The sequence below is a fragment of the Herpailurus yagouaroundi genome, unplaced genomic scaffold (assembly GCF_014898765.1).
Source record: "Herpailurus yagouaroundi ecotype Mexico unplaced genomic scaffold, PumYag 199, whole genome shotgun sequence".
In the NCBI taxonomy this organism is placed as follows: domain Eukaryota; kingdom Metazoa; phylum Chordata; class Mammalia; order Carnivora; family Felidae; genus Herpailurus; species Herpailurus yagouaroundi.
In genome coordinates, this window is record NW_024412430.1 from 22,126,523 (window position 1) to 22,143,639 (window position 17,117).

The 17,117-nt window shown below is 40.0% G+C and overlaps 1 protein-coding gene across 1 annotated transcript in view; it reads right to left on the minus strand.

Annotated features, from left to right (window-relative positions):
* Positions 1-17,117, minus strand: part of WNK2 (WNK lysine deficient protein kinase 2) — a 144,947-nt gene that overhangs the window by 54,771 nt on the left and 73,059 nt on the right. The window contains exon 19 of the mRNA XM_040449271.1: positions 16,973-17,092. Coding sequence (XP_040305205.1) covers positions 16,973-17,092 — 120 coding nt within the window. The remainder of the gene's footprint in view (positions 1-16,972; positions 17,093-17,117) is intronic.

Below are 17,117 nucleotides of genomic sequence, written 5' to 3' on the forward strand. Positions count from 1 at the left end.
TATAGATTTAGCTGCATGCCCAAGTTCGGATATGTAATATTTTCATTTGCATGATTTTCATGTCATTACCATTCAGGATGTTTTCTTGATTTCCATGACTCCTTCTTTGCTTCATGAAATATTTACAAGTGCATTTCTTTTTTTAATACTTTTTAAAAAGTTAATTTTTGAGAGAGAGAGGTAAGAGGTAGAGAGAGCACACAAGCTGGGGAGGGCCAGAGAGACAGAGAGACAGAGAATCCCAAATAGACTTTCTACTGCCAGCATAGAGCCCGACACGGGGCTCAAACTCATGACCCATGAGATCATGACCTGAGCCAAAATCAAGAGACACTTAACCGAGTGAGCCACCCAGGTGCCCCTATGAATACATTTCTTAACTGAAAAACATATGGAGATTTTTTTAGATATCTCATTTTTTAATTCCAGCTTACCCAACTATAGCTGGAGAACACACATTGAATGATTTTGATCTTTGAAATCTGTTGAGATTTGTTTTGTGTCTTGCATACGGCTAATTTAAAAATACCCTACGTTGGTTAAGCGTCTGGCTCTTGATTTCAGCTCAGGTCGTAATCTCACAGTTTCGTGGGTTTGAGCCCTGTGCTGGGCTCTGGGCATTGACCGGGCAGAGACTTCTTGGGATTCTCTCTCTCCTCTGCTTCTCCCCGGCTCACGCTCTGTCTCTCAAAAAAAAAAAAAAAAAAAAAAAAAATTATTTTTTAAATCTTTAAAAAAAAAACCCCTATGTGGACTTGGAAAAAAATGTGTATTCTTCAGCCACTGGGTGATCTACATATAGACCAAGATTGCTAATTCTATTAAAATCCAATATATCCTTAATGACTTTTGTCTTCCTGTTCTAAAGGTTCCAATAATGATTGTAGATCTATTTCTTCATTTACTTCTGTTAATTTTTGCTTTATGTATGTTGAGGCTATGTTATTAAAGACACACAAATACAGAATTCTTCTGTCTTCTTGAAGAGCTGAATCTTTCACCATTGTTTTTGCCTTAAAAAGCCTATTTTTTTCTGATACAAAAAGATCTGCACTAGCTTTGTTTAGGTTAGTATTTGCATACTGTGTTTTTCCCCCGCGTGTTTACATTGAACTTTCTGTATTCTTAGGTCTTAGTTTGTTATTCGTTTGTTTCCTTTTTTCATATTTGGCAACCTTTGACATTTAGTCCATTTCTATTTAATTACTGACCTATTTGGGTAAAAACTACCATCTTACTAATGATTTTCTATGTGTTCTGCTTGTTCAATGTTACATTTTCTCTCCTTCCTGTTCTTTTGTTTTTTAAGCATTCTTCCCCACTACACCCCGCCACCATGAGTGTGTGAGTAATCTACTATTTTATAATTCTCACAGGGGCATTCTAGAGACAACAGTACACATTCTTGATGTTGGCCCTTCCCACATAATGCAAGAACCCAGGAGCCCTGTGAGTACAATTCCTTCCCCCTCATAATTATCCCTGTATTTTCACGTATTTTAACACAACAAATATATTTGAACTCTCAAAAAACACAACACTTTTATACAGTCAACGTTCATTTCGATCTACCCATGTATCTACAATGCCATTACTTTTATTCCCTCCTGCATTTCTGACATTCCATCCAGGATCGCTGGGGGTTATTTTGCTTAATAATATCTCCTCCAGTATTTCTTTAGGGGAGATGTGGACGTGATCAATTATTTTGGTCTTTATTTCGTCTTGACTTACGTAGAATCCTATCACCAAGCAGGGATTCGAAGCTGGCCCTTATTTCTGTTATCATTTGAGGGTAGTAGCATTTGGTGGTCTCCTGGCAAACACTGTCTCTACTAAGACAGGGGCCATCCAGCTCACTGTTGCTCCTTTAGAGGCACCTGCTTTTTCCTTAAGCATTCTTTCAATTCTTCTGTTTGCCTCTGTACTTTCACTACAATATGTTTAAATATGTTGTTTCTCAGTTTGGAGGCCTTCTTGAATTTGTGGTTAATGGCTTTCAACTCTACATTATCTCCTCAAACTTGATACTGTCCTATTCTTTTCCTTTCTGGGGCACCAATTATATCATGTTTGACTATCTCACTGAAATCTCTCTATTTTTTAGCTCCTTTTATTTTTTTAGTTCTTTGTTAATTCTGCCTCCAGCAGTGTACAAACATCCTGTGAGTCTTAGTTTTGACTACTGTATCTTTCAGTTTCACAATTTCCATTCAATTGGGATTTTTTATTTGGGGCATATAAGCAAAATCCACCACAATCAACATGATGAATATACTCATCATTCTCCCAGACGTTTGTTCACGAACTGTGTAATCTACACCCCCGCCATCCCTTTCCTGCCACACTCTCCTTCCCAGACAACTACTGATCTGCTTTCTGTCCCTATAGTCTCCATTTATATGTGATCATATAACATGCACTTTTGTCTGGCTTAATTTAGCCAAAGCCTTTAGACTTTGCTATAGTCTTTAGACAAAGACAATAATTACTTTGAAAATCATCCATGCTATTGTAAGTACCAATAGTTCATTCCTTTTTTATTATGGAGTAGTGTTATGTTGTGTGCATAAACCACAATATGTTTATCGGATGGACAGCAGGTGGGGCTAGTTCAAGGTTTGGGCTATTGTAAGTAAAGCTGTTACAGACATGTGTGAAAATCCTCATACAGACATCTGCTTTGGTTTCTGTTGCACAAGGAATGGCTAGATAACCAATGAAACCATTGAGCCCTGGACAATTCTTTTTTGGGGGGGAGATTTTTCACTATAAAATCAGTCTTTTTAATTGGTACAGGAGCATTCAGGTTAACTATTCCCTCTTGGATGAGTTTTCACAGGTTGTGCCTTTGTGGAATTAGTCCCTTTCGTCTAAGTTGTCAAATTCGTGTGTGTAGGTTTGTTCATAGTATTCCAGGACTATGATTCCATGATTGTTATTCTTTTATGCAGGTACTGTAGTGATAGCTCTCCTCTTTTATTCTTGATACTGGTATTCAGAGATTTATCAAAATTAGTGATTTTTTTCAAAGAACCAATTTTTGTTTCATTAGTTTTGTCTGTTGTTTTTCGGTTTCAAATTTCATTGATACCTGCTCTTTATTCCCTTCATTTTGCTTGCTTTGGATTTATCTTTTCCTAGTTTTTTAAATTCAAGATGAAAGCTTGGGTTATTGAATTGAGACTTCTTTTTTCATCTAACCATGTAGTGCTATAAATTTCCCTCTAAGTACTGCATTAGCTGCATTCCACAAATTTTAATATGTTGAATTTTCATTCTTGTTCATTTCAACATGTTTCCAATTTTCCTTGAGACTTATTCTTCAACTTACAGATTTATCTATTACTGAGAGCAGAGTGTTAAAGTCTTCAACTATAATTGTGGATTTGCTCACGTCTCCTTTCAAAATAAAGCTTTACTGTTAGGTGCATTCATATTTAGAATTGTTAAATCACCTTAATTAACTGGCCCTTTTATGTAATGTTTCTTTTTTTTCTTTCTTTAACTGAAGCATAGTTGACTTACAATATCCTACTTGTTTTGGGTGCACATCATACTGATTTAATATTTTTCTACATTACAAAATGATCCCCATAAGTCTAGTTACCATTTATCACCATACAATTGTTACAATACTGACTATATTCCCTATACTGTACTTTATATCCCCATGACTTATTTAAAACTTGATGTCTGCACCTATTAATCTTCTTTACCTACTTAGCTCATCTCCTAGCCCCTCTCTTCTCTGGTAAACAAAAGCTGTTTCCTGTGTCTATGAGTCTGTTTCTGTTTTGTTCATTTGTCCTTTCCTTTTTTGTTCATTTGTTTTTAGATTTCACACGTAAGTGAAATAATATGGCATCTGTCTCTGACATTTCACTTAGCATAATATCCTCCAAGTCCATCTATATTGTTGCAAATCATGAGCTTTCATTCTTTTTTATGGCTGAGTAATGTGTGTGTGTGTGTGTGTGTGTGTGTGTGTGTGTGTGTGTGTGTGTGACATCTCTATCCATTCATCTTTGGATAGACACTTAAGTTGCTTCCATATCTGGGCTATTGTCAATAATGCTAATAATGCCACAGGAGTGCATGTATCTCTTCAAATTAATGTTTTCATTTTCTTTAGATAAATACCACAAATGGAATTTCTGACTCATATAACAGACATATTTACTAATTTTTTGAGGAAACTCCATGCTGTTTTCCATAGTGGCTGCACCAATTATTCCCTCCAGCAGTGCACAAGGGTTCCCTTTTCTCCATATCCCCACCAACACTTGTTATTTCTTGTCTTTTTTTTCTTCTAGCCATTCTGACAGGTGTGAGGTGGTGTCTCCTTGTGGTTTTGACTTGTGTTTCTCTGATGATGAGAGATGTTGAGCATCCTCTCATGTGTCTGCTGGCGAACTGTATGTCTTCTTTGGAGAAATGTCTGTTCAAGTTCTCTGCCCATTTAATCAAGTTGTGGGTTTTTTTTTTTTTAATTAACTTGTGTAAGTTATTTATATATTTTAGATATTAACCCCTTATCAGATGTATGGTTTACAAATATCTTCTCCCATCTTCTCCCAAAAGGTTGCCTTTTCATTTTGTTGATGGTTTCCTTTGCTGCACAAAAGCTCTTCCCAGTTTGGTGCAACCCCATTTGTTTAGTTTTTGTTGCCCTTGCCTAGGAGAGTGGTCCAGTTTAATTCTTTTGCCTGGAGTTGTCCAATTTTCCCAACACCATTTATTAAAGTGACTGTCTTTTCCCCACTGCGTTTTCTTTCCTCTTTTGTCACAGACTAACTGACCACATATGCATGGGTTTATTTCTGGACTGTATTCTAGTCCACTGATCTGTGTGTCTGTTTTCATGCCAGTACCACACTGTTTTGATTACTACAGTTTAATAATATAGTCTGAAATCAGGGAGCATGATACCTCCAGCTTTGTTCTTCTTTCTCTAGACTGCTTTGGTTATTTGGAGTCTTCTGCGGTTCCACACAAATCTTGCAACTCTTTGTTCCAGTTCTGTGAAAGCTGCTATTGATATTTTGATAGGACTGCAATGAATCTATATTTTGGTAGTAATATGAACATTTTAACAATATTAACTCTTCTAATCCATGAACAAGGTATATCTTTCTATTTATTTGTATTGTCAGTTTCTTTCATCAACATCATGGTTTTCAGAGTACAGCTCTTTCCCATTCTTGGTTAAATTTATTCCTAGGTATTTTATTCTTTGTGATGCAACTACAAATTTTTCACCTTGACTTAGAAATATTTCTGAGACACATGGGTGGCTCAGATGGTGAAGCATCTGACTTTGCAGGTCATGATCTCATGGTTCGTGCATTTGAGCCCTGCGTCAGGCTCTCTGTTGTCCGCACGGAGCCCACCTCAGATCCTCTGTCCCCCTTTCTCTGCCCCTCTGCTGCTTGCACTCTCTCAAAAATAAATAAACATTTAAAAAGTGCTTTATCTCTCAAAAATGCTAACTATCATCTGAGCTTACAGCAAGTAATAATCTTTCTGTTGGTCTTGCCTTGATGTTGATAGCTGTTGCCTGATCAAGGTGGTGGCTGTGGAAAATTGGGGTGGCTGTGGCACTTTCTTCCAATGAGACAACAATGAAGTCTGCCACACTGACTCCTCCTTTTACAATCAATCTCCCTGTAGCATGAATGCTGTTTGATACCACTGAACTTCTTTCAGGACCGAAGTCAATCCTCTCAAACGCTGCCGCTGCTTTATTGACTAAGTTTATATAATATTCTAAATCCTTTGTTGTCATTTCAACAATCTTCATAGCATTTTCACCAGGAGTAGATTCCGCCTCAAGGAACCACTTTCTTTGCTCATCCATAAGCATCCATTTAAGTTTTATCATGAGAATGGAGCACTTGAAATATAATAATAATAATGAAAAAGCTTGAAGTATTCTGAGAATTACCAAAATGTGACACAGAGACACAAAGTGAGCAAATCCCTTTGGAAAAATTGTGACAATAGACCCTTGACACAGGACTGCCACGATGCTTCAATCTGTAAAAAAAATAGGATATCTGTGAAGTGCAATAAAATGAGATATGCTTGTATTGGTTCTAACTGTTTTTCGGTGGAGCCTTTATAGTTTTCTATACATGACGTCACATCACCTGCGTATAGTGGTACTTCTACTTCTTCCTTTCTGATTTAATTTGGGTGCCTTTTCTTTCTTTTTATTGCCTAACTGCTGTGACTACGACTTCCAGTACCACGTTGAATAAAAGTGATGAGAGTGGGCATCCTTGTCTTGTTCTCAGACAAAAGTTCTTTTGGTGTATCGTTGAATTTCATTTGCTAATATTTTGTTAAGGCTTTTTGCATCTAGGCCCATCAAGGATACTGATTTGTAATTTTCTTTTTTTGTAGTGTCTTTGCTTTGGTATCAGGGTGATGCTGGCCTCGCAGAATGAGTTTGGGTGCATTCATTCCTCTTCGGCAATAGTACGGAAAGACGGGTACCAACTTTTCTTTAGATGTTTGATAGGATTCGACAGGCAGGGACGGCAGCAGAGTAGGAGGACCCTATGCTTACCTCATCCCATGAATATAACTCGTTATGAAATCATCCTAAAAAGCCCCAAAATCTGTCTGAAGACTGGCAAACGAACTCCACAGCTAAAGGTAGAGAGGAGACCACACAAAGAAGGAAGTCAGAGCCGTGGCTTGGGAGAGAGATGGAGAGTGACTGCTGCAGTGGGGAAGGCGCCATGGTCACAGAGACGGATGAGAGATAGACTTACGTGCAGGGGGAGCACACAAGGAAAGCTAATCCCCACGGCAATTGGCCTGGAAAGCGAGAGGGACCAAATTTTGTGAGTCCTTGCAACCAGAGGGGCTTAAAACCTGTTGTTTTAAAGGTTCGTGGGCTTGGCTGAGATAGAGCCTGGAAGGTACTATGCCGCTCTTGGAGAGAAGGCAGGCAAACAGCCTGCAGGCATGCGGTATGGAAATGGGGGTCCAGAGGGCACCTGGGGCACACGGTAGGGAGGTTGTGCGCTCACCTCAGAGTGCATCCCAGAGAGGCGCCATTCACAGAGAGGCCACTCTGGGAACAGAGGAGCTCTCCGGTGTCCTTTCCCTCCCCCGCCCCTCGGCATGAGCATGGGGCCGCCTGCGGAAACCAGCGCTCTACTTAACTTGCTTATGCCAGGCCCCGCTCCGACCGTGCTCCCAAAAGCCGCGCTTCCCAGTCACACTCGCCTCAATCCCAGCACAGTGGACCCCCTCCTCCCCCTGAGAAGACGTGCGTGATGCGCTACTCACACCGCGTCTCCCAGCTTGGGAGTTTTGCTCGGCTTCCGTGCTGGCAGCAGTGGCAGCAAGGCTCACTGCACAAGCAGACGAGGCCACATCTGGTGAAAACACGCCACATTCAGGCCAGGGGCCAAGCGCTGCCCACAGGAGACAGAGAGAGCCCCTGAGGTCAACCGGTCAGAAAGATAAAGCAGCCAGGACGCAAAAGCATAGCCCACACAGCACACCCCGGAGACACTCCCTGAAGCGTGAGGCCCTGAGGAACGGGGGACACTACACTGCAGATAATAAGGCCATTGGCCCCAAGAACAGAAGACATAGCTGACTTGCCTGACACACAGAAACAGGCACAGGGACGTAGACAAAATGAGAAGACAGAGAAATGTATCCCAAATGAAAGAACATGACAAGGCCACAGCTGGAGACCTAAAAGAAACAGATGTAAATAGCATGCCTGAAGGAGTGTTTAAAGCAACAATCATAAGGATGCTCAGTGGACTTGAGAAAAGGGTGGAAGACGTGACTGAGACCCTTAACACCAAGATAAGGAATAACACAGGAGAGATAAAAGGCTCAATAAACAAAATGAGAAACACGCTTGATGGAATGAATAGCAAACGGGAAGAAGACAAAGGAATGAAAATTAATCAAGCCGAACAAAAAGAGAGAGAAAAGAATTATGCAATACAAGAACAGACTCAGGTAACTCAGTGACTCAAACATAATAACATCTGTATTATAGGAACCTCAAAAGAAGAAAGAGAAAAGGGAGCACGAAATTTATTTGAAACAACAATAGCTGAAAACTCCCCTAATCTGGGGAAGGAAACAGACATCCAGATCCAGAATGCACAGAAAACTCCCATTAAAATAAACAAAACCAGATCCATACCCAGATAGGTTGTAATTAAAACGGCAAAATATAGTGATAAAGAAAAGACACTTAAAGCAGCAAGACAAAATAAAATAGTTACATACAAGGGAAACCACATAAGGCTATGAGCAGATTTCTCAACAGAAACTTTGCAGGCCAGAAGAGAGTAGCATGACATAGTCAAAGTGCTGAATGGTAAAAATCTACAGTCAAAAATACTCTATCCAGCAAGGCTACCACTCAGAATAGAGGGAGAGATAACAAGTTTCCCAGACCAAAAAAACAAAAACTAAACAAACAAACTTAAAGGACTTCATGACCACTAAATCAGCCCTGCAAGAAATATTAAGGGGGAATGTTTTGAAAGGAGAGACCAAAAGTGACAGTATACCTGCAGGAAACACAGAAGAAGTAAATATGAGTGTTTCTGTAAATATTCAGTCAAGGAACTCACACAATAAAAGGAGGTAGAACATGATACCATACCTTCTTACCTAGGTAAGAAGGACAAGAGTAAAGAACAGGTTCACACTTGAATGGTCATTGACTTAATACAGACTGCTATATGCAGCAAATGTTCTATAAAAACTTAATGGTAATCACGTATCAAAAACCACTAATAAATATACAAAGAATAAAGATAATTAAATCCAAATATATCACTGAAGAAAATCAGAAAACCACAAGAGAGAAAAAGGAAACGAAGAATCAGAGAAAATCTTCGGAAACGACAATGTCAATAGATACATATCTATCAATAATTACTTTGAATGTAAATGGACTAAATGCTCCAACCAAAACACAAACAGTGACAGAATAGATTAAAAAACAAGACCCATCTATGCTGCCTACAAAAGACTCATTTCAGACCTAAAGACACCTGCATATTGAATGTGAGGGGATGGAGAAACATTTATCATGCAAATGGATGTCAAAAGAAAGCTGGAGTAGCATTACTTATATTGAACAAAACAGACTTTAAAACACAGTAACAAGAGGCAAAGAAGGCCATTATATAATAATAAAGAGGACAATCCAACAAGAAGATATAATAATTATAAATATTTATGCACCCGACATGAGACCAGCCATATGCATAAAACAATTAATAACAAACATAAAGAAACTAATCGATAATAATACAATAATAGTAGGGGACTGTATACCCTACTTACATCAATGCACAGATCATCTAAACAGAAAAGCAACAAGGAAACAATGGCTTTGAGTGACATATTGAGCCAGATGGATTTAACAGATATATTCAGAACACTCCATCCCCAAACAGCAGAAGACACATTCTTTCCAAGTGCACATGGAACATTCTCCAGAATATATTCAATTACATTGGGCCACAAAACAAGCCTCAACAAATTCAAAAAGATCGAAGTCATATGACCACAACACTATGAAACTAGAAGTCAACCACAAAAAAATCTGGAAAGATTAAAAGGTTAAATAACACACTACTAAATAATAAATAAGTCAACCAGGAAATAAAAGAGGAAATCAGAAAGCACATGGAAACAAATGGAAATGAAAATGCAACGCTCTAAAACCTGAGATACAGCAAAGGTAGTTCTAAGAGGAAGATACAGAGCAATAAATAGGCTTCTTGAGGCCTATCTCAAGAAGCAAGAAAAATCTCAAATAAACAACCTAACCTTACACCTAAGTTAGTAGAAAAAGAACAAACAAAATCCCAAAACAGTAGAAGGGAAGGAAATCATAAAGATTACAGCAGAAACAATTGATTTAGAAACCAAAAAACAATGGGACAGATCAATAAAACTAAGACCTGGCTCTTTGGAAAAAAAAAAAAAAAATCAATAAAATTGATAAACCTTTAGCCACACTTATCAAGGGAAAAAAAAGACTAAAATAAAATTAAAATGAGAGAGAATAAATATCAATACCACAAAAATACAAATAATTATAAAAGAGTATCATGAAAAACTATATGCCAAAAATTGGACAACCTAGAAGAAATAAATAAATTCCTAGAAACATAACCTTCCAAAACTGAAGCAGGAGGAAATAGAATATTTGAACAAACTGATCACCAACAATGAAATTGCATCAGTAAGCAAAAAACTCCCAACAACAGTCCAAGACCAGATGGCTTCACACAGGTGAATTTTACCAAACATTTAAAGGAAAGTTAAGAATTCTTCTCAAACTATTCCAAAACATAGAATGGAAGGAAGACTTCCAAATTCATTCTATGAGGCCACATTACCCTAATACCAAAGCCAGATAAAGACACCACTAAAAAAGAGAACTACAAGCCAACACCCATGATGAACATAAATCCAAAACTCCCCCCCATCCAAAATACTAGCAAACCGAATCCAACAATACATTAAAAAAAATCATTCACCACGATCAAGTGGGACTTCTTGCTGGGCTGAAAGGGTGGTTCAACATTCACAAACCAATCAATGTGATACATCACATCAGTAAGAGAAGGATAAGAACCATATGATCATTTCAATAGGTGCAGAAAAAGCATCTGACAAAGCACAACAGGCATTCATGACAAAAACCCTCAACAAAGTAGGTTTAGCGGGAACATACCTCAATGTAATAAAGGCCATATATGAAAAATATACAACTAACATCATCCTCAAGGGGGAAAAACTGACAGCCTTTCCCCTAAGGTCAGGAATAAAAGACAGGGATGTCCACTCTCACCACTTTCAGTCAACATAGTAATGGAAGTCCTAGCCTCGGCAATCAGACAACAAAAAGAAATACAAAGCATCCAAATCAGCAAGGAAGAAGTCAGACTTTCACTATTTGCAAATGACAGGATATTCTATACAGTATACCTGAAAGACTCCACCAAAAAATGTATAGAGCTGATACACGAATTCCGAAAAGTCAGGATATAAACTCAATGTACAGAAATCTGTTGCATTTCTACACACCAATAATGAAGCAGAAGGAGAAATCAAAGAATCAATCCCATTTACGATTGCACAAAAATGATGATACCTAGGAACAAATCTAACCAAGGAGTAAAAGACCTGTACTCTGAAAGCTATAAAACACTGATGAAAGAAACTGAAGATGACACAAAGAAATGGAAAAGCATTCCAATGCTCATGGATTGGAAAAACAAATATTGTTAAAATGTCTATACTACCAAAAGCAATCTACACATTTAATGCAATCCTTACGAGAATACCAACAGCATTTTTCACAAAACTTGCATTTTTCACAAAACTAGAACAAACAATCCTAAAATTTATATGGAACTGCAGAAGACCTTGAATAGCCAAAGCAATCTTGAAAAAGAAAAGCTAAGCTCCTGGAGGCATCACAATTCTGGACTTCAAGTTACATTACAAAGCTATAGTAATCAAGATAGTATGGTACAAAAACAGACACATCAATCAATAGAACAGAATAGAAAACCCAGAAATAAACCCACAATTATACGGTCAATTTTTGACAAAGCAGGAAAGAATATCCTATGGGAAAAACAGTCTCTGGTTTTCCCAAAACAAATGGTGTTGGGAAAACTGGACAGCAACATGCAAAAGAATGAATGAAACTGGGCCACTTTCTTACACCTTACACAAAAATAAACTAAAATGCATTAAAGACCTAAATGTGAGATCTGAAACCATAAAAATCCTAGAAGTAAGCACAGGCATTAATTTCTCTGACATTGGCCATAGCGAAGTTTTTCTAGATTCTTTCCCAAGGTGAGGGAAATAAAAGCAAACATAAACTATTGAGATTACATCAAAATAAAAAACTTCTGCACAGGAAAGTAATCAACAAAACTAAAAGGCAACCTGTAGAATGGGAGAAGATATTTGCAAATGATATATCTGATGAGGAGTTGGTATCCGGAATATACAAAGAACTTATAAAGCTCAACACCCCAAAAAACAAATAATCCAATTAAGAAATGGGCAGAAGAGGGGCACCTGGGTGGCTCAGTCGGTTAAGCAGCCAACATTGGCCCAGGTCATGATCTCGCAGTTTGTGAGTTCGAGCCCCGCATCAGGCTCTGTGCTGACAGCTCAGAGCCTGGAGCCTGCTTAGGTTCTGTGTCTCCCTCTCTCTCTGCCCCTCCCCTTCTCACGCTCTGTCTCTCTGTCTTTCAATAATAAATAAATGTCAAAAAAAAATTAAAAAAAAAAAAAAGAAAGAAAAGAAATGGGCAGAAGACATAGACAGACATTTCTCCAAAGAAGACATAACAGATGGCTAACAGACACACGAAAAGATGCTCATCATCACTGATTATCAGGGAAACTGCAAATCAAAACTACGGTATCACCTGACACCTCTCAGAATGGCTCAGATCAACAACACAAGAAACAATAAGTGCTGGTGGTAATGTGTAGAAAGGGAAACTCCCGTGCATTACTGGTGGGAATGCAAACTGGTGCAGCCACTCCGGAAAACAGTTCAGAAGTTCCCCAAAAAGTTAAAAATAGAACTACCCTATGATCCAGTAATTGCACAACTGGGTACTTACCCAAAGAATACAAAAACACTAACTCAAAGGGATACATAGACTCTGATGTTTATAGTAGCATTATTTACAACAGCCAAGATATGGAAAGAGCCCAAATGTCCATCAACTGATGAGTGGATAAAGAAGATGTGGTGTGTGTATATATATATATATACACACACACACACACATACATATACACAATGGAATATTATTTCGGCCATAAAAAAGAATGAAATCTTGCCATTTGCAATTAACATGGATGGAGCTAGAGTAGAACACTAAGCAAAGTAATTCAGTCAGAGAAAGACAAGTACCATGTGATTTCACTCATATGTAGAGTTTAAGTAAAAAAACAAATGAGCAAAGGGAAAAAGAAAGAAAGGCAAACCAAGAAACAGACTCTTAACTCTAGAGAACAAATTGATGGTGACCAGAAGGGAGGTGGGTGGGAGATGGGTGAAACTGGTGATGGGCATTCAGGAGTGCACTTGTCATGATGAGCACCAGGTGATTAAAATAAAATTAAATATCAAAATTAAAAACGGAGTACTGCTCAAAAAAGTTTTTCTTTTAATTCCACTATTGTTAACAGACAGTGTTATATTATTTTCAGGTGTTTCTTACAGTGGAAGTATAAATAATTGATTAAAGACCTTTGTTTTATAATATAAGCATTTCTTGCTATAAATTGCTCTCTACACAAAACTTCAACTGCATGTGTTTTGTTATTTCATTTTTATTTTCTTAATAAAAAAAATTCCCCTTCTGATAAAAATAAATAAAATAAATGCTTGGTAGAATTCACCTGAAGCCATCTGGTCCTGGACTTCTGTTTTTTGGGAAGTTTTTAAATTACTGATTCAATTTCATTACTTATAATCTATCTACTCAGATTTTCTATTTCTTTGTGATTCAGTCTTGGAAGATTATGTGTTTCTAGGAACTTATCTTTTTTTTTTTTCTTCTAGGTTGTAATGTTGTTTTTGTTATTTTTTATTCCTGGTCATTTTCTTTGCTCTAGAAGTCCATTTTGCATATTAAATAGCCATTCCAGTGACCTTTTGATTAGTTTCTGCATGTTATGCTTTTTCTTTTAATGTATCTATAGCATTATATTTGAAGTTGCTTATAGATAACAATTAAGTCAAATTTTCTTTTAACCCAGTCTCACAAATCTCTGTCTTTTCAAGGATGTGCTAAGACCACTTACATTTAATTCAATTGTTGTTTAGATGTAGACCTATGATTTGTTTGTCCCTTGTTCCCCTCTTTTAGAAATCTTGTTTATTCTTTCTTTTCTTTTTCTTTCTGGATTTTTTTTTTTTTTTTTTTTTTTGGTGTTCTCTCTGAAAACAGAATTCTGGGCTGACAGGTTTTTTCCTTCAATGCTTTAGAAATGCCATGCCACTTCCTTCTGGACTCCACAGTTTCTGGTGAGAAATCTGCAGTCATTTAAACACTGCTCTCCTCCAGGTCATACATCATTTTTCTCTGGCTGCTTTCACAGTTTTTTCTTTCTCTATTTCTCAGCAGTTTATGTGTCCCGGTATGGATTTCTTTGGGTTTATCCTTTTTGGGATTCATTCAGCTTCTTCAATCTATAGGTTTGTCTGAATGTCACCAAACTTGGGAAGTTTTCTGCATTATTTCCTCAAATATTTTCTCAGCACTGCACTCCTTCTCTTCTGCTTCTGGGACCAATGACACAAACAGTCAACCTCCGTGCCGTTCCACAGTCCGTGAAGCTCTGTTCATCTTTTTCTAAGTTCTGATTAGATAGTTCCAGGTATTTCAAGTTTCTGTCTCCTCTTTGTACTCCCTTTCTTCATGAACACTTTCCACTTCAACATTTGTTTCAAGAACGTTTATAATTGCTTGTTGGATCACATTTACAATTGTTTCTTGAAAGTCTTTGTGAGATCATCCCAACATCTATTTTGTCTTGTCATTGTTGGTGGTCTTTTTCCAACGCAAGCTGGCATTTTTATTGTTTTTCATTTGAGGGGTATTTGGATTACACTGGTTGGACTGCATTCGTCTGGATTTTGAATACCATGAGACCCTACATCTCTTTAACTCCTATGGTGAAATGCTGATGTTTCCTTTAGCAGACAACTAACCCGGTCAGATTCAAGCTGCGAGTTACAATCCACCTTCTAAGAGCTGTGGCTACAATGTCAGTCTATCCATCAGCTCAGTTCTCAGCTTATCATGTGCTAATTAGGATCAGATCCATACACACACAGGACGAGGGTAAGCCCAGGAGTTCGTAAACAACTTCATGGGATGCCTCCCCAAGCTCCTCCTTTTGCATGGTATCTCAGATCCATGACACCCCTTTCCAGTCCCCTGAAACCATCCACTTGAACAACTGAGAGGAGCAGAGCCCAGTGGCAGGAGAGAAGAAAGTGAAAAGAGCAATGATTTTGATTTCGTATCCTTTGTCCTCCGACTTCTGGCTCCACCCAGCAGAAAGCCTCTCCACTTCCACCGCGTCGGTTCCTGTTGCTGCTGCTGCCCCTCAGAAATGTTGGGGGTGGGGGGTGGACAGGGAGGACCCCACACCACGCTCTGTGCTTTAGGAAATTGTTCACTCTCTTGCTCTGCAAGGAGAGTAGCGGGCATCTCCCGGGGCCTCCCTGTCTGCACCCAGCACTCACTCCCAGGCTGCACACTGCCCTGACCTCAGGCCAGGAGGCACCAGAGGGAAAGGCCGCAAGCTCACCACCAGCCCAGGAATCCCCGGAATTCCGGCTGACTTCCCCCGTCCCCCCGTTGCCACTTACTCCCCAAGTCTCAAAGAGCTGTGCCGGCACGCGGCTAGGCTCAGTGAAGGGCCGCTGTGGTGCGCAGACTCCACATCACCCAGACTGGCTATTTCTTATCGCGAGTCAAGTAGTGCGTTCAAAAGGTGCACGACCGCGAGGTCCAGAACGGAGCCACCCTCCTCCAGAGAGAACCTGCGTGCTTCTGCTTGAGCACACGGCACATGCTCCAACATCACCCCAATGCAGGCGCCGTGCTGAGGTGGCTCCTTTCTCTGCCTGGCCTGTCACTTCTCCAGCAGGACTCCGCGCCTTCTCTCCAGCCTGCTGAAGCTTCAGCCCTCAGCCTCTCAGTCACCTTTCAGGAGTGGGAATTGCCTCCAGGGGAGCAGGGCCAGCACCGGGCTACCCCACGTCCTGGGTCTCCACCCTCCCCTGGACCCTGGCCTCATCTGCACTGCCTGTGATGCCCAAGGACCTTCGAGCTGACGATCATCCAGCTTCTCTCATCCTCAGTGGATGGTGCATCCCAATGAACCAATCTGCTGTCCCTGACAGCAGCTACTTTTTTTTTTTCAAATAAGTAAGGAAACTGGCTCCCAAAGGTTCTCTGAGATCAGTGAACAGATGAGGGAATTAGGGTTTAAGTTGGGCACGTCCTATGAATCAATGCACCACAATGAAAACTGACTTTGTAAGGGTTTTTCTCCCTCTAGTTAACTGGGTGTGTGTGTATTAAATCAAGCATATTCTTATTTTAAAACTGAGCCACTGCAGACAATGCTGCTGTTCCCCTGACCCCTCATCCAGGGTGGGCCAGGTCCTTTACCTGAGGTCACCAGGTCTGTTTATGGCTGTGCTGGGATTCTGTTATCAGGCTGACCTTTTCCCCATGGGAACAAACCTTCAGAAGTATAACAGAAGTCACTGGGAGCTCATGATATAAAATGAAAAATGATTTACAAATATTTTTCACCCATGTGCCATAAAGTTAGATCAAATTACATAACTGGCAACTTTCTCCTGCCAGCTTACAGGGAATTAGACCTTAATCTGTTCAAGTGATTATTTTCAGCCTCCCAAGGGACCACGGAATAAGGATTTAACGATCGCCCCAAGGGCAAGCTTGCTGGCATCTGTCCCCGCACGGCCAAATCGGTATTAGTTCTCCTTGGGGACAATTTAAAATCAGAGTCTTAGTACTGAAAGGGACTTTCCCCCACTCCACCCCCAGAGTAAGCGGAGTAAGGAGGAGAGTGTCCTACAGGTGGGCCACACAGAGGGAAGAAATAGGAGGTGGGAGCCATCGCCCACAGCGGTAAGAGAGAGCAAGGTCAGAGTCGCTGGGCACACAGCTGAGCGGCCGGGTGCGTCACCTGCACGAGGACAGTAAGGGCAGCCCGAGCCTGAGCGCCACCTTGACCAGGTGGAAAACCAGGTGGACCTGATGAGGTCCACGAGCCATGCTGGGCTTTGGGGTGACGGTGCGGGCTGAGCCGGCACGCCGAGTGGCCAAGCTACCGGGGAGAAGAGCGTGGAACTTCCGGCTGCTCTTACCTTGGCTGGCTTCTGGCTGCACGGAGCTCAGAGGAAGTGGCGGTGAAGGCTCAGGGGCCTCCGCCGCTGGGTGCTCAGCCACCGGGCAGATGATAAACCACCTCTTGCCCGTGTGCAGAACTACAGAGCAGAGCAAAACAGCAGG